Below are 19304 nucleotides of genomic sequence, written 5' to 3'. Positions count from 1 at the left end.
TACCTTCTTACATGATGGAGAGAGGCCTATTATTAGCAGAAGGATACTTAGTAAAGGCCAAATAATGACATCGAAGGAAAGGGGTGTTTGTTTGCTTGTTTGTTTTTTCCTGGTAACCTCTTCCCTTCACAAAATGGAACCAGGAGAATTAGAAAGAGAAGCCTAATCTGGCTTTTTAAGGATCAAGCTACTAAGGTTATGGCTGAAATGTTGCTCTGCTTATACAAAAAACCCCATCTTTTTCAGAAAATCCCTCTATTCAGATTGAGGTAATTTATTTTGTTCTACCTAATGTTGTAAAGTATCTCAACTACAAGGATTACCTAAAGAGCCTCAGCCTGGAGGCTGCCACTAAAAATCCATATGAGAGACACTTTTTATGAGGTGTAGGGCACCAATTCTTTCTGCCATCTGTTTGAAATGCACCTCTACACCTCAGTTCTTACTGCCTACCAAGAACAGAGCAGAAAGATTTTTTGTTTCACAGGAAACAAACCCTTAAAAAAATGCACATAACTGTTTTATGTTGCATTTAAGAGTAATAATACAGCTCTTCCGAGGCATCCCTCCCACTTGAGTGATTGACGGGAACAGGAAGGACAGCACCATAACTTGCCTACGGTAAGTTTTAAATAAAATGAAAGAAATTATTCCAGTTATCACATCTCTCCAATTTTCAAAACATTAATTCTGAAGGTTTGATGAGGACAGATACTTTCCAATTTGTGTATACTTTCACATACCATGCATTTTTCATTCCCATTTACTCTCTACATAGACAGGCAACAGCACACTTCAACAATGTTAACAACTTTTTCTAAGTGTACTGTAGCTACAACTTACAGATCATTTATAAAATATGAGGCTAATGTATATGATTAATTCTCCCAGTCTGGTGGCCTGTACTTGCACAAATACAACCCCCAGTCCCAAACCTGCAGTGCTACATCTGAAACTCTTGCAGAAATAAAACTCTCATAAGAATTCCACTACAGTTGTCTCCAAAGCCCCTGAGATCTTACATGGATTCAAATGGCTAGGAAGCTCCAGATGGCAGAAACCATGTGAAATGAATGCAGAAAAAAAGACTGGTTGGTTGGTTTCCCTAAATTACCTTGACTTGAGCAATAAAATCTTCCTAAAAGTAAACAGTTAGATGAAGCATTAGCAATGGGGCCATAGGGTTAAAACTTTAAATAATTTCAGAAAGATCCAGTTAGAAGACTATCAGGAGGTATCTAACATATTATCCTCTTTCCAAAACATAGCTGTTATTAAATGTATACATTGTACAGTGCCAGGACTCAGGCTGTTAACATAATTATATGGATATATTTGAATGACTCATCTCTAAATTAGCTAATTGATTGTCCTCTCTAAAACAATAATGATCAAAAGAAGCTGCCATCATCCATATCTTGTACTATTATTTTCCTTTGACTATTTAAAACAATCACACTCGTTGAAGTCACGTAATACATTCAAAAGACAAAACCAAAACGCTAAACTTTGTAGCCATCTCTAATAATAATAATACATCTGAATAAATTCTAGGACAGAATTCCCTTCAGCCTTCATGAGTTGAAGACTTTCAGAAATATTGCCTAAAGAATTATGTCATTTCAGCATAGGGTTCATCATCTGTCACTGTGGTTTAACTGGGCCTGTCCATCTAATAGGCAACTCATTCAAATTCCTTAAATTCACATTAAAAAAGCAATTTCTGCTAGTGCAGTACTAAACTATAAAATAATCATCCCTTCCTTCTTCCTTCCAAGGCAACATGTATGCTAGCAAGCAAGTGACTCAAACTTACATTTTTCTGAGGTTGGGCAATTTCTTGAAGAGTCCAATAGCTTCCAAAACAGAAATATCATTGTCATTCAAACGCCTGATAGGAACAAACAAAGACACATTTAATACTTCACATATGTTTATAGATATATCTCCGTGACATACAGGGCTGCCACACAGAGAACTATGACCATTGTTAAGCAAGACACTATCTGCCATCTCTCTCAGACTCCTAGAGTGAAAAGAGTTTAGCTTTGAAAGAAAGGAAACACAGAAGAGTGTTTATAGTAAAAGCTTAGGATGCCTTTAAGAGTGTAATGCCAAAGGACCATGTGAGAATGCTGCCTCCTTCCACTGCACAGGATAAGGAATTATGAACCTTAACCATTACACAGCTTTGTTTGCGTGACTGAACATCCCTCACGCATCCTGCTATAGAAGGCAAACAATTGGGGATGTGGTCCATGTAAACAGAAGGGATCTGATTTGAGGTTCTTTCCCATCAAAGTCTGCTCGTCTTCAAAATTAATGCAAAAGCCACTCTCTTGGCAGGCTTGGGATGCAAAATTCTTTCTCTGATTACACATAGCTCAATTTTTCTACGTAAAGACTTTTCTATGTTTCTGGATGTCTCTCTCTCATGTTTTTCTATCTTAACTTCAAACCAACAATTTTTATGGCAGTTTAAATAGAATACCTTAAGTACAATAAATAGAATACTAACACAAAAAGAAGTGTGTTTGAATGGGCTAGTAACATCACAAAAGAATCAGATTCTTCAGTTACTAAGTAATAAACATGTTTTCTCATATTCTCATTAGCAGTATATTATGTTTGTAATTCTGAAGAATTTCTAAAAGCAAATAAATTTCATAAAATCACTTACAGCTTAACAATGCATTAGTTTTAGTGATAGCCATTTCACCCAAGTAGCAGGCACTGCCGAGATGGAATGAGTTCCTGATCACAGATTTAACTCAAAAGGGTTAATCCAGTTCTTAAATAAAAATAACCAGATGCAAAGACAAAGGACTCAAATGTAGAATGAAAAGGAACCATCCAGCTTGGGCCACATCACAGGTCAACACTTCAAGAAGACACACAGGCAGCTAACGCATAGGGCCATGGCTCCTTTCTCATTCCCACAGTTGGCACGAATTCTAAAGAAATAAAAAGAGTTGTGGTGCTCCTTTGAAATAAAATTACCTTCTCCTTTTTCACACAGGGATTAAAGTAGAAGGTGCCTTGAATTGGTCTGAGTCCCTTTCACAGCCTCTAAAAACCAGGAAAACTAGCACACCCTGCTGAGCGCATCACGGAGAGCCAGCACTTACAGATCAGTAGTATATTCAGGAAGGTGGCTGGGTAATCGGGTAAGTTTTTGGTTAGAGCAGTCTACAATTGTTCCCTCGCAGCGACACTTCTCAGGACAGACAAGGTCCATGAAACACTTCCCGGTGAATTTACTTCTGTAATCCTCTGACCCTGCAATAAAAGGAAAATATAATCCAGCAAATTGTTCTTGATAACTGCAGCAATCAGAGATTTTATGGAATCTGTTCTCAACACCGCCTCCTGTCAACTCCCAGCTCCTGCACACAATTTTAATACTTGCCAAAGATTTTTGTTCAGCAATTTTTCAAATTACTCCCAAGACTAGCCTCTGTTTTTTCACTCTTCCCTTGACAGATTAATTCCTTGTCCAACAAGCCTACCTGTGAAGGTATTTTTTGAAGCACGTCTAATTAGCTGTTGGGAGTCTGCTTCAAACGAGCTCCAGCAAAGTCACTTTTTCCCATTTGGAACTTAGTCCAGCAACAAGGAAAAGAGATGTCATGAAAGCAGGAGCTATCCTGGTGCATTCAAATGACAAAGGATTTTAAAAGATGTCATTAAAAAGCCCTAAATTTTCAGACCTCAGCTATTAATTTTTGAGAGCAACCTTTTATAACAGAACTTTGTCAATTTTCCAACAATTAGATACCTTTATTAACTCTGTTAAACAAACAGCAAAGGAAAGTAATAGCAGTTTAAATCATTTTCATTTTAATTAAGGAACGGGTATACCGTACTTAGTGAGAAGCACTCCCTGATGTACCATTACACCATGATTACCAGACCTCTTTGACTAGGTTTTTGACCCGTTCTAATGAAATGCTTTTCCAATTAGACTCAGTGAACTAATCTGTCCTTTTCAGGTTTGGTTTTCCTCCTTTAATAACAGCAGGTTGGAAACTTGATCTCTGTGCTTCAGGGAACCAGGAGTATTAATAAATGTGTATGTAAGCAAAGTGTTGCCAAGACCCCACCATTCAATACCTGCCCACTCACTTCATATTTCATAATGGAAGCACCAGAATTGTCTCAGGAACCTTGTGCAATGCCCAGTGATTGTAACTACCAAGAAGTATTTTTTAACTTTTCCAGAGTTTTAAAAGCAAATTGCACGGCCTTCTCAGGAACGATCTGAGCAAGTTCAGTTTTTAAGAACCTTAAAACATCAATAAAAACTTAAACCTGAGCTGAAATTTGTTTTTAGAGACTTGGTGACATTCATCACCTGCTTCCCCTTCCCAGACTGACAAACACACCACTGCTCATTTTATGACCACATACTACTTTCTGTAAGAAAAAAAGTCATCTAAACCCACTATTATTTTAATTTATGTTACATATTACCTCCATAGGGTGATGCAGTGAAAGCAAGCAATTCTGCAGGCGATCTAACAGACACACTCTGGGTTAGTTTTGTAATTCCAAACTAGATTATGAGAAACATCACATACAGCTTTGTATATTACCACTTCTGTGGTGCTAAATACTTTGCAGGTTATCATGCTTATTGTAAATTATACATCTAAAGTGAGACTTTGCTACTGTTTTTTAGCTTGACAGCACAGCACTTAAACTATTAGGACCACTGGGCATCTTAAAATATAATGAAAATACAGTCTAAGCCTTTCCCCGCACCACCACCATTTAAACTCTTATCCTTTCAAAAAACCCTGTCTGATTTCCAGTCCTCAAAATTCCAGGCTTGAAAGTTGGTTAAAAGGTCAAGTGAGGAGTGTATTATGGCTTGATTACAGAACATAGTTATTCTTTCTTAGGTCTGGGAGACAGTACATTAGATTGCTTATGATTCTTTGGAAATAATGGCAAAGATGAACAGTTATCAGGACCAGAGTTTATTAAACTGTTACAATTACAGTACGTCTTGAAAAACCCACCAAAATTTTTCAGTGATCAGAAAGTGTCTTAGAAATTCACAAATTAACCCATGAAGAAGCACTTCTAATTTTCATTGTAAAAGCTTTCTTTGAAAGAATAATCACAAACGTCATGAGTTACACAGGGTAAAAATTTATTAAGTATAATATTTAGTCTACTGATGGATACAAGATTCATCTTCCTACGGAAAAAAAGAAGGATGGGAAAGTAAGTCGAACACTTTACGAAGGAGAAAAAGGTGCATGTAGTGGTAGAGGGTGAAAATCAGGTTTTGGTTTTCTTTCAAGCTTTCTGGCAAAGTAAATAAAGAATATTTACCACATTTTGACTTAGCAGTCGCACTCTCTTGATGGCATACAATTTTCCATGCTGCATCAACTAGAAGTTGATCTTGTCTAGGCATCAGCCCACCGCCTCCACGCTTGCAAGAGGGGAAAGCTCTCTCAGCTCAGCAGGAGAGGAAGGGAGCAAACATTGCCTTCATACTTTTCTTTCCTTCTCTCTTTTTTCTTTTCCTTTTTTTTCCCTTCAACTGAGTTTAAATAAGAGTTGCCCAGGTAAGCAGAGAGTCAAAACTGATCAATAGCATGTATATGCTCAACAAGTGCTCAGTCACCCGTTAGACTATTCCCTGCCACAGACTAGATAAAATTTACTATTTGACCTGAGCCTTGAGATCACTTGGACAGGTGGCTGCTCTCTTAAGATATTCCCATCTGGGATACGAATGTGAAAAGCAGCCATCTGCTTGCAGCACTATTCAAGTGTGTATATCCATTTCTCCACACAGGGCTTTATCAGTGTACTGCTGCAGGGCTCCGCAGGAACCCGGCAGGATTCAGGAGATACAGTTAACCGTCACACGTGTGAGGTACTTCTTGCACACGATAAAATCACCTGTGGAAAGCTATGGAAAAAGGATGCTAGACATGCACAAAAGAAACACTTGGCTTCATTTTACTATTCCAGACCAGCTGTTTGGTCATTTTATTATACCTGAAAGCATGTGTGCACCATAGCTGAGAACTCTGAGCTTGGCTGAATGTAAAACATGACCCGGGAGTTTCTAGTAATTTCCAAAATTAAAAAGAAACGAAGTTTGCTGTAAAATGAGTAGTGAAGGCAACAATAAGGCCTGTATTTAACTGAGGGCAACTGTGTTTATCTGAATTGCTAGTTACTCTGAGAACATTTTCATTTCACAACCTGCATGGCACCACTATCGGATACCCATTGCAATTCCTCAGTATCATAAAGCAGATGCAAATGCCATTCAACAGAACAGCATTATTGAGATAAAGAAACAACACATTTCCAAGCACTCAAAAATTTGAGGTGCCTTTCTAATATCCACATGGAGAAATTGAGCAATAGAAACAAATACGTTTTTGTTCTAGTCTTTTTAAGCTCTGCTCAGCAAAACTGATTTCAGTGTTTAAAATTAAGCTTACAAAGAGTGCTGGATGATCTGTTCCGGAAAAAATCAAGTTGTCTCAATAGGGGCTTAAATACTGACCTGATATATTCATTCTAGAAAAGATGGATCCAGCTGCCTCAAATTTGGCATCAAAAATATGATCACAGAGATCACTTGGTCTAAAACTTGGACAAAAAAAACAGTAATCCTGACACTCATTTCTTCACGTAACCACTAGATTGCAATTCTCATAGGTTTTCAGGAAAAAAAGGAAGTACGTTGTTTGTCATAATCTCACGTCGCTAGTATTAATTCTTATCAGTAACTGCAGACAAAATCTAGGAATCTCAGATGTCCTCCTTCTGATGGCTCCACAATAGATATGGCACAAATTTGCAAGATGAGGCAGTATTCCCGTATGAGAAAACTTCTGTACCAGGCCCTCAAACTCCTTTATGAATAGGTGTCATTATCTCTACTTTCCATAGGGGGGAAGTTAGGCAGAAGTATGTTAAAGATCTTACCTAAACTGTCAAACCTAAAGTGGCCCGTCTGGGTGTGCTGACTCACCTGTGTGTTACGTAACTACTGGACAATACTGTTTTCATCCAGGCCATGCTACCCACACGGGTATTTCAAGAGATAAATGCTAACGCTTTGCAGACTCTTCTGTAGCTCTTTTGCAGTACACCTCATAAGGAAATGCCAGCACATGAGGATTGCTCAGATTGGGCCCAAAGTTACATTAAGTAGCTGGCATCTTTTTCAAGCAACAGCATCCAAAGTGCACGTCAAGTAGAAGGACTAACTGGACAGATCACATAAACAGATGTAGCTTACAGTATTTTTAAGGTAAGAAGACAAAAATGATTTTTCGTCTCTGTAGGTATGGCTGGAATCACCCTTGAATCATATTAATTAACAAGATGCCTAACTTCTTAATTCTAAGAGCAATTAAACAGATTAATTACTTAGAAATGGTTATTCTGCATGCAAGCCCTCCGGAAAGTCTGTCGCAAACATCACTAGGGCTCCCCCCCTTCAGTGCCTGGGAGCCTGGTTAAGCAACACTTCACCTTTTTCATTTTTCCTGTGAGAAAAGGGGAATCTCTCACCTTTTGATGCTTCTGAAAACAGCAGAAGTATCCCAGCATGCCATGCGGCAGGGAGTATGCAGCCTTCCATGGTGCTTGACAGAACCATGTTCAATTTGTATTGTTCCACCACATGGTTAGATCAAGCACAAAGGAAAACCCCACGAACAGCCAGAGTCAGAGTTAGGCAGCGCCAAAGAGAGAAGAGCGTTGAGAGGAAGCAGCATGGAGAAGCACAAGCTGAAGGTTCACGGAGAGCTGCTCTCCACTCCACCCATGCAAAAAGGTGCTGGATACAAGAGGTCATCCTTTACGCTACAACTGCAGGAACACCCTGGAGCACAATTGGGGTTAGTGTACAAGAACAGAGCCCAGGCGAATTCAGAGACAGAACTAACATGATAGAAAACACTAAAAAAGGATCGCAAACAGCTCCTTCCACCACATACTGAATGCCCAGTCTATGCTGGTGCCTATTAGCTACTTTCTCCTGCTGTCTCCTTTAAGTATAAATGCCATTTTGGTTTGCTCTATTTATTTAAATGCAATTTTAGAAATACCACAGCTCATACTAATAAGAGTAGATTCTGAGCTGACGGCCAAGCTCTGGAATTAAATGCTCCCCAAGCTCCCTTTAAGCCTGATTTCAGCTCCCAGTGGCCTTTCACACTGGTGGCACTTACACTGACAATCTGTAATTACCACTACTTTTTTTTTTTTCAACTGCACTTCACAGTAGGCTAGCACACACAGGCTACTGCAGACATAAGGCAAACAGAAGTATTTTGTAGTCCTGTTTCCTGGCATAACGTTTGTTGGGCTTTGTATACCATTTGCTGACAGAAGCATTCTCTCCTTCTGACATACTTGATTATTTCAAACAGCTTTACTTCTTGTAACTCGTCACTGCAACTTTGGCACAAGAAGTCGGGCATTCAGTTTTGGCTTGACTGCTCCCACCGAAGTAAAACTCCCATTGACTTTAATGTCTGCAGAGCTATGCCGGGGAGAGTGCTTTTGAAAGTCACATCTGAAATGTCCTTGGAGGCTTCACGAACAAGAGAGGAAGTAGCTGTCCTCTGCAACTGATCAGAACATTTTGCTGGACTTCAGTGAAGGTCAATGCTCGTGCTTCTAAAAAAAATATCGCTTTCCTTAGTAAGGAGTTTGCATTGCCCAAAGAACAAAGTCAGCATCAAGCAGATTATTCATTGCCTTCAAAGAGAACAATGCAAGTACCTGAGCAGAGATGACAGATAATACAGCAAGGGACTCTGCTTCACCATTTTGCTACGAGCCAGCATTACTGTGCAGAAAGTCAACACCCAATTACTTGGGAACTCCAGAAAATACGTAGAGTGTTAACTCAGGCACCTCACGCTATGGGTTTGTGCACAGCACCAAAAGTAAGACAATTGATTTACTGTGTATCTTTACAATCTAAGAAACAAACTAAAGCAGCTTTTTAGGAGGACCTAACGCAATAAACCTTCAATCTCCACAAGCTGCCAAACTAGCCAGAGTCCTAACAGATACAAAAATTAGAGTATTAATTTTCTTTGGTGACTCATGCAACATAGTACAAAGAGGCATTAATTTTCTTCCATGATTCATTCAAAGTACGCATAACTCCAGAGTCCACACCTCATTTATTTAGAATTTACACCTATAACTAGCATTCATGCCAATAATTTTGTATGGCTCTAGCGAAGAAGGATACAGAGTTCTATACCCTTATTCCTGCTCTGGTTTAATAACGCAGCAATTCTGGCATGGGTTCTTCAAATAAATTCATTCACAGTACTCTGTTAAACAATGAGAAGTAATAGTTCATATCTTCCAAAGACTTTGACATTATATACTGATTTTCAGTATTAAGTAAAATATCTGTAGTAAAGTAGTGATTTCAGTGTCAATGAACTCTTTTCAGTCCTACTGGAAACAAATGCAGTTAGAGCCCTGCAAACGTCTTCCTGAGAAACCCCTAGAGAATACTTTGAACCAGTCTCTGTTCCTCTGCTGCACTAATTAAAAACCGCTTACAATAACTGCCTAAGCTAATCATCAACAACAACGAACAAGAGGTACCAGCACACAAAGAAAAGTCTGCCAAAACTCTAATGTATGTCCTCAGCACACATGAGAAGCAAAATACTCTGCAGGCACATTCTGGCCTTTCTGCTTGTGCAGTCTATTGCAAAAAAAATGTGCAAAGGAACATAGTCTTCTTCCTTCTTCTTCCTTTTTTTTTTTTCCTTTTTTTTTGTGTGACAAATAGAATAGAAAAAAACAGGGAAGCACATTATTTTGTCAATTACATTTAAAAAATATTCCATAAGCCTTTGGATGTACATAAGATCATTCTGCATAAATGTTTGCCAAAAAAAAAAAAGGTTGAAAAGGGAATGATCGTATCTCCAGATATTTGCCAGCTTTCATGAAAAACCCCACCCTTTAGACACACTCTAGAGACCCAAGCAGCATTGCATGGTTTGCTCTTAGTGCTAAATCACCTCTGATAATCTGAGATCTGTTTATTTATCAGTCACTGAATCCACAGTTTGGTAACAAATTGTATATAGGATCCTATTTTTAACTGTCCCATCAAGCTGTAACACCTTACGAGACCGCTGCCGTCTCAAAATAATCAGGTGAAAATTTATTGACCAATTGCAAGCCCAAACATTCTTGCACTGGTTTTAGCTGACTTGCTCTCCTCATGCCAGTGCATCTCCAATTATTTTCTTTATCCTATTCAAGTGACTGCTGTACACACAAGAAAGTGCTAACTTTCTATGTCTGGTAAGTGTTGCTCAGCTTAATCTCAGCAATGGCAATTGGAGAGAAGAGAACAAAATTTGTCCCACCTTAGTTTTTGAGGTATCTGAGTCACAGGAGTGTCAGTCAGCTTTCTGCCACAGCTAACGCAGACACCTCCAGAGGACAACTCAGATTTCAAGTGAGGAATCTATATTGTTCTGTACTTTGCCTACATGGGAAATCTAGGACAACTATGTTATTTGAATGCCTAAGCAATACAGATTCATCTGTGACTCAACATTCACGCTCCCTCTTTTCAATGCCTCTTGACTATAATTGCAAATCAGGATGTCGGCTGGTAACAAAGCAGTTCAGATGTTTCGTTTTTTTGAAGACTACTTCAATTTAAAGATAAAATGAGGCACAGCCTTAAAATAAACTTTTTAACTGGGACACATCAATTTACTTTCTTAAGAACCATACTTTCTGTCAAACAGACCCACCTGCTCTATATCAAGCTTATGCTTCCTTGAGTAAAATCGTTTCCAATCTGCCTACTTAGCCTCTACTGCAGTGCAGGAAACCTTCACCACAGTGCTCACCACGAGCTAGTAAATGGTTAGACTAACTGACACAAATATTAACATAAACATCTGAATTACTATCAAAGATTTACAGAAAAGGGATGGCTATAATCAGCATACAGTACAGCCGAATTATTTTTTCAACAGGAACATCTCTACAGTACAAGGGAATTTAGCTCCATTACTATTAGTCACAGCAATCATGTTGTGTTCTCTAATGACTTCAACTTCAGAAGAATTTGGTGCAAACCAAAGCTCCAATAGACTCAGTTACAGTGCATAGCGAAGACTTCAGGTTCATAACTATGAATTCAGTCTAGGTTTCAAGCTGAAGGTGACGTGTTGCTGTTAAACAACCTTCCATTCCATAAGAATTATTCTTATACACAGCAAACACATATCCTCACTTTCACTATAATCAGAGTGTTTCTGAAGGTACTTCTGTTGAGTCTTTGTGTCTTTCAGAGGTAAAGAAAAAGTAGAACACACAGCATTTAACTGAATAAAAACAAAACACACACAAAAAACCTGAATGTAGTTAATTTTCCAGTTGTCCAGATGATAGGCAATGTGTCATATACCTTTCCCTCACTTCGCTCAAGCAAAAGCTCGAGTGAGCAAAAGTGCTGGAGCTTGGCCTCAGACAGAATTTCCCGCAAACATGACCAGGCCTAGAGCATCCTGTGCAGGACTGCCAATCCCCGCCACTGTCACCTCCAGCACAGACAACCCTGTGAGCTGTCAGGGCTTGGTGCCTGCCCCGCCAGGAGCTGCTGGAGACCAGCACGCTACGTGGAGGCATAACAGAGAATGCCCGAGCACAGGTCACTGCAGCACTGGGACAGGGCAGACAAGAGCGGGTGGATATCAATGGTTTTCATCAAACAGAAAATGCTAAGGGCAGGAATATGAATACATATTCTGCAAATGACTATTTGCTTACCAAAAATGGAAGGGATTTGCAAAGTTGTCATCAGAGTGATTGGCAAACTACAGGGACAACTGAGAGTGTTTCAATCAGATAAATTATGTAAGATCTGGCTTAAATTCACTTGCCCTTCATGACTTTCAAACACTGGTTGAGGAGTAACAATACATTGCAACTTTCATTTTGAGAGCTCAAACAGCTTAAACAGTCACTAAAAGCAGAGAAGGGGATAACCTAGGGAGACCAAGGGACAGGAAATGTGAGAACTGCCACAGGGACCAGACAAAAGGCCCTGATGCTCTCCTGATGCCTGTGCTCTCCTGACTGAGAACACTCCATCCACTGCAGTTCTCTGCTTCTAAGGCTGAAGCAATGTGGAGAAGAGAGAAGGAAATTTCAGGTGATCACAAATAATAGGAACTCTGTTCCCAAGTAGAGAGGTAATCCAAGAAAGGTGACTAACTGTGAAGACAGAGACTGGAAAAGACACACAAAGAATTGTAGAAAACTACAATTAATAAGGGGTTTTATCAAATGCCTTCAAAAATTAAGAGTGAACAAACAGCAACTACCTTACTACCTAATAATAGGGGATAACAAAAGAGATATGACACTAGCCCTAAATATGCAAGCTCTGGATCCGTATATACCACAGAGGCTGACTATGATTGGGGTTGGGTTAACAAGCAGCAGTGTCCAAAAAGGATAGAATTGTGCTGGCAGATGGTTCATTGTCCTCTCCCTATTATTGCCTGTGCTTGTGATTTGTACAGCACTATCTGGAACTGAAGTAATTAATTAAAGTCAGTTAGATACAATCTATGCCCTAATACAAGAGGAAGCAGGAAGACAGGTTTACCTCATAGTATTTCAAATACTAACCTCATCTCTAAGATTCTTATTTCTAAGAATTAGAAGATAAAAAGCTTTCATGATGTGATGCTCATAGATGTACACATTCTTTGATCATTATCAGAAATGGTTTGTGTAGGTACAGGAGGTGGAACTTTCATCCCTTTTGAAATACACAATATACTGAAAAATGCAAACATACCACAGGGAAAAAAAAAGATACACAGCTGAATACAAGGGCATCTCTCTGCAAAAGCTGTTTCATACCCAGTGTCACAGAGCAATCAAGGATCCTGCCAACATTTGAAGTGACAATAAGCTACCACAGAGATAACACAATCTGCTCATAGATTCATTTCCCTTCCTCCTAAAGCCCAGTGCTTCTTTAGAAAACAAAACTGCTGTGTAGTGAACTTAATCAAATGCTACCGGGAAGAAAATTTTTGTTGTTCTTTTTTCCCCTATTCCTGCTAAGAGTGGGAGACCCCAGTGACCTAAGGCTGGCAAGTACCATTGGACCTTCAGGTGCTCATAGTGCACAGATGCAGCCAAAAAGAAAATGACCATCAGAATTTTACTGTTGCCACTGAAAATGACAGTGTTTCCTTTTCTAAAGGGAAGAGAGAGAGAATTAGTCACAGCCTGTTCCTCCAATTTCTCTTTCAAGAAAAACCTTTTCAGTCGCAGATTCTATAGCCGTGGGGAGAGAGTTGAGCAAGGGGGAGGTTTATTATTATTATTATTTTGGTACATCGCATTAAATGCAAGACAGAAAAACACAGGAAATAATATCTATTGCAATCTAAGGCTTACACATACTTGATGGTTCATTCAACAGCTTTGTCTGTCTCACAGCCCCAGGCAAAAACATGCCCCTTTTCCTGCTGTTTCTTCATTTCATGCTATAATGCTTCCAATTCTCCTTTTAAAAATAATCATGTACGTTATCTACCTGTTGCACAGAATCTCCTTCCTATGGCCACTCATAACCTCTGCAGATGTTGCTCCATCATTATCAGTAAAAGCTTGAGTCATTTGGTTCACATAGGAAATAGCATCCGGGGAAAGTGCCTCAATGATGAATTAAAAAAAGAGGCAAGTTCTTCCTGCTATCTAAAAGGATGGTGGGGAGCCAGAAGAAAAACTGAAGGAAACAAATGCAGAACAAAGTTTTCTTTTTTTTTTTTTTTTGTTTTGTTTTGGTTTGGTTTTTTTTACTATGCTGTATAGTTTTGCTTCACAGCTACATTTCATTAATCAAATACAGCTCTATTTTAGCCCACCTGTATCTCTGAATGTGTCCTCTTGACATTACCTTCTTGATGTTCCTCTACCATTTCAGGCTGATGAAACTTCAAATATCTCAACTTCTCTTCCCTATTCCTGCTAACCACTCCTCTCTCCTATCCTCATACAAAAACCACTTCCCTTTCTTCTCTTAATTTACTGAACATTTTTTTTTCTCATGCCAGGTCCTTCCTGACAGTTCCTTTTATGATATTTTGTAGAATACAAATTAATTTAAAAAACACACAGATTGCTTCAGGACAACCTCAGAATCTTCTGACTTCAGAACTGGTTCTTTCCCTGATGCCATGATGATGATGAGTATTAAGCTCAGCTAAGTTTAACAACTCATGGGTGTGAACCTGACACTGGTTGAGTACCTCTGCTCCCACAGAGCTCACAATGTCTGTGCATCCTCATCACCTCTCAAAGGTCAAAGACCAGGTCAGGACAAAATCCTTCACATCGCTTCCTTTACCAACCCCTCACATTCACTGTGTTTTCCCCCACAAAACCATCTTTCTCCATTGACATGTACTAAATGCATTAAACAAACTAGATGAAAATATCAGGATCCTGAAATAAGAATCTTTTGAGAAAAAGAGATGCACATTTACAAAAGAATTTAAAATAAAAAAATATTATCTCATACACTGAGCAGAAGACATAAAAACTAGAAAGGGAGAATCCTACAGACAGCAAGGATGCTGACAAGTTACTAAGCATTGCCATCCCAGTGGGATTGTGCAGGCTCATCCCTGGATAACACAAAGCACAGCTCAACAGTCTGACTTTGAATGACGAAGATTCATACCTCATGGACTTTTCTGCACAGAGATGTGCTGCGTTAAATCCTGGGATGAAACATATTCCTCAAAATGAAAACACGGAAAATTCCTGCTAAATGCCAAGTCTGAAGCAGCCATGATTCAAAGGGACAACTTGAGCCGAACAGGTGCCAAGGATGTCTGTTCTCTGGATTGATTTACAAACTAAGATTCTTCTAAACCATTAGACGTTCCTCCCTTTTTTTTTTTTTTGACAGTGAGTTAAGCAGACAGTGAGTTAAGTTCAAGGTATCTCATCACCATCTGGAAACTCTACAGGCAAGGATATCTTCTCTGCTGAGCTTTTGAATAGAATTAGTTTTCATCCAGCTGAAATCTTTGTTCTGAAGCTGTACAATCCCTGCTCTCCTCCTTCGTAAGTCAGGTTTATGCCTTTCCATATGGTTTTGATATACTTGGAGACCAAGGAAAAAACAGCGTAATGCCTCAATGAAAGGACCCCCAAGATAAGAACTCACACAAAACATTATTCTCCATATCACTAGGTCCTGTGTTCTGCGTTGTCGCTCTTCTTAGCTATGACCTTTCACAAATGGTATCAGATGGCATTTGCCTTATCCAATAGCCTGTACCATTGTTCAGGGCATGCATGCACATACATAACATTAATTTCTCTAGCCTATTAATAAAAGCAGAAGAAAATAACAATGGCAAATTGGGTACAGATTAATACTGATCTGTTTATGCATTCTGCTTTCCTTTCTAAATTATATTTATGCATTTTCATTTCCAGTTTCTTCAAATATGAATATTACTGACTAATTATCTTGTTACTATGATGGACACAACCCAAAAACCTAGATAAAAGTATGTCATAATTTCAGTTCTGGTTATAAATTTTGTGGCTTCAGTCACAAGTGATTGAGGACTTTAACAAGCATGCCCAAGAAAATCTGACTGCAAATGAAGTTATCTTTATTTTATTTTCTCCATAAAGAGAAGGTTTAGCTCAGCATACTGTTTGCAGAGATACACAAAGCATAACGGCTTGTTTTGGGCTGCTGCCATTCAGTTTCATGCTGCATCCCCATCTAGAGTCATTAATCTTTTACCACCAGGAACACAATTAATCATGGTTTGAGTTGGTTGGGGTTTTTTTCCAGAGGAAAAGGACAAAATCATAGTAATTTTTATAGAAAACACTGCAAGGTACTCCATCAATAACAGTCATTTTTCTTCTCTGTACACACTAATAGATTTGCTCACTGAAACCTGCTTGTCTTTACAGTATACAAAAATGCAGTAACCTAAAATACATACAACCAATAGAAAAAACACATGAAGAAGCAGTCTGCTTAGTTGTGCTGTATAAGGCAATAAATGTCCATTTACTGATAGCTGGATCGTAAATAGAAAATGGATAGGATTGAATAAAAGGTGTTTATGTTACTTTGGAGGTTATTTTTCAGGTGGAAACACTTTTCCGTCTAGCTCACAACACAAAATTTTTGCCTAAACTATGATGCAAGTTTTGATTTAAAACCTATTAAACCAAAAATGCTACCAACTTCAATGGCAGTTTTACTTGAATCAGTGCATGGTACTTGTGAAATAAAAAAAATAAATATCTATGAAAGCATGTGAATCGATGTCATCCCTTCACCCCCAGCTTCACTTACATCCTAGGTCAGAAATGCCAATTGCCAACTGTATTAAAAAATCTCACTCATACTGCTCTCAGCCTTTTAGGTCTGAGAACTTACTTGAGCTCAGCTCTTAGGGTCAATGAGAGTTCTGCCTGAATACAAATGACAATCCATCTACCTTCCACCCCTTCAAAATATGACATTTCCCACATGGATTCATATACATCTTCATTGTTTTCCTTAGAGATTTTATAACCTACTAATTCTTTAAAATTAAATGTCTCAAGCTTTTCTCCTTCCTTCTCTTTGTTTTTAAGAGACACACAGAAGACAACTGTAAACTGCCCCCTTTTTTTCCCCTTTTTTTTTTTTTTTTTTTTTTTTTTTTTTAAATCCATAAGGTAATTGGCTTTCTGGAGAACTAACTGAATTTTCCTAATTTAATTTTAAAAGATGCTCCATAATACCCATTATAGCAAACACTGTCCTGCAGATTCGATTAGTAGGCTCTCTGGACCTGCTTATTTCTGAATTGAAAGTGCAGTACAGCCTGGATAAATGAATTACCTGAGCAGCGGAACTTCTTGCTCTTGATCTGGCTGATTCGTTTGTTGGCAAGGCGACGCGGATTGCTGCATCGAGCGCCGCTGGTTTCTATCGGATTATCCTGCAGGTAATCAGCCAGCCACTTCAAATGGCAGTCGCACACAAATGGATTCTGAGCTAAATGTCTGCGAGAAGGATGGGATGTTTAATCAGAAGTGACCTGTGACACTGTACTCCATCATTGTTTTCACAAACGCAAACCTGAAGAGTAGAGTAATTGAATAAGCTTCCAAAAACCCAGGCCTGGCGGAAGGCACACAGAGCTGCACATGAATGGGAGAATTCTGTGAGCTATCACATTTCGTAGCTCATTAAGCCTGCTGCAAGTCCTTTCACAGAGGAAACAAAAATTAAGATAGCAAAGCCTGCTTTAAAGGACACAGGCCTCCTGTCTACAAAATCTAATGTTTTCTCCTGAGAGCCTGGTATGTTGCCTTTAGGGAGAAATGCACCTTTTTAGATGCACCTGACCTGAAGATCGTTTTGTATCCCAGTTTAAAAGAAATTTTATTGGCAAGCTCAGTTTCCTAGGGATCACAATGCAAATTAGTAAAGTGCCTTGGATCTGTGGGCAAAGCCAGAAGGGATCCAGAGGTCTTTTCTCAAGAGTGAAATTGATATTTACACAGACTCATCATGTGTAATAGTATTCCCTTTACATGTATTTTTTCCTGGATCAATTTTTTTTTTTTTAACTTTTGAGACTGAACTGTTTATGGAAGATACAACTTGACTCTATCCTTCACCAAAACTTGCACAACATATTTCTCACACAGCTGGAAGTAGGTATTATAGCATTGATTTAAACTGGGTATTTAGACTGTGTGAAGTCTGCTGGAGTATTTTAGAGAGAAACAGCATTTCTCTGCTGCTGTTACAATTCTCTCTGCTTGACAAAGTTGAGCACTATCTCAGGAGGTCTGTCAAGCCTTTCTCAGAGCCTGATTCTGATCTCAGTGAAGTTAACTTGCACCAGTCCCTCTAACTTCCGAGGGAGCAGGACACGACTCTTCAGTAACTGCAAAGAAGTTTTAAAAAAGGCAGATGTTTTAATTTGGTTTGGACAGAGGTGCAAAGTTATAGCCTCCCACGAACTCTGCTCTGTTACTGTGTTTTTTCCACCTGTAGAAATGTCTTTTCTTTTCTGTTTGCAGTTGTATTTATGAACTGTCACTTAACAGAAGAAGTATAAAATACAACAGGGTCTGGGCTGTCAAGGAGTGGGAAGTGAAAGCATACACAGCAGAAAGTGCCTGAAGAAACTAAAGATTACTGTTGTACTAGAGCCATTCCTGGTGTGAAAGATCCAAAGCACAAACAAGCACATAGAGAAAGGAGATGGGACTGGTTTTGTAGCTCTAGAAAAAAGGCAGAAAATGGCAATCACTTGGAGTACTAAAAACGGAAGAAGGAATCAAAACATCTCATGAAAAAACATCTCAGTGTGAAGCAGCAAGTCCATTCTAAGTAACAGCCACCAGCAGTGCAAATAAAACCCCATGGAAACCAAGGACAAAGTTTTATACCTTAAGGGTGTTGCCTGCTGTTTAAATTGACAAATCTTACATATGTCTGTAAATGAACCTTGTTTACACAGATATCCATGTACATACATTGCACAGTGCAGCTGGGGGAGTTGTACATGATTATTCTAACGCCTTAATGATTTGCGGCAATATATACTGGCTAGATATCTGTTGGAAATGAAGGTTGTGCTTGTGGCTGCCTGAGGAGGCAGCAGATATCCTGCTGCTAGAAACGATCTCTATTAGTTCCTTTTTATATGAATTGAAACATCTATAAAACTAATTTGGACAATTCATTTCCAGTATTAAAACAGATACGTGCATGTGTCTATATACATTTCCAGTACTATAGCACATGTATGTATATACACATATAATGTGCATATATATTCCAGTATGTGTATATATATACAAACACATATTTAAATACTGGAAATACATATACTTACATACTACATAAACACACAGAGCCTTATATCTATATATGCACCCACAAATATATATAAACACACATATACAATATTGGGTGAGGGCGTTCTTCCTTCTTTGTCATTTTTGTACACCTTGTTATCTTACTACTTACAGCTTTAGGATTAAACCTTCTTCTGTAAAATATCGAGTAATTTCTATGCTTTTGCTTCCAATTTTGCTTCTGATCCCTCTTCTCCTAATGCCTCCAATTCAAAGACTCTCAGAAAATGTTTATTATTTAATTTATGCAACACTTCTTTTTCTTGCTCCTTTTATTTCTGTCAGAAAAGGAGGGGCTACTACCTTGGGGTCTCTTCCAA

At 38.7% G+C, this 19304-nt stretch overlaps 1 protein-coding gene across 1 annotated transcript in view; it reads right to left on the bottom strand.

The window, feature by feature from the left end:
- LOC104464105 (slit homolog 3 protein-like) overlaps positions 1-19304 on the bottom strand; it is a gene marked incomplete at both ends in the record, with an annotated part of 133906 nt that overhangs the window by 92485 nt on the left and 22117 nt on the right. Inside the window, 3 exons of the mRNA XM_010076731.1 lie at positions 1817-1891; positions 3129-3279; positions 16949-17112. Coding sequence (XP_010075033.1) covers positions 1817-1891; positions 3129-3279; positions 16949-17112 — 390 coding nt within the window. The remainder of the gene's footprint in view (positions 1-1816; positions 1892-3128; positions 3280-16948; positions 17113-19304) is intronic.

This window comes from Pterocles gutturalis, unplaced genomic scaffold (genome assembly GCF_000699245.1).
Source record: "Pterocles gutturalis isolate BGI_N339 unplaced genomic scaffold, ASM69924v1 scaffold363, whole genome shotgun sequence".
NCBI classification, from domain to species: Eukaryota; Metazoa; Chordata; class Aves; order Pterocliformes; family Pteroclidae; genus Pterocles; species Pterocles gutturalis.
This window is presented reverse-complemented; position numbering and strand designations above follow the sequence as displayed.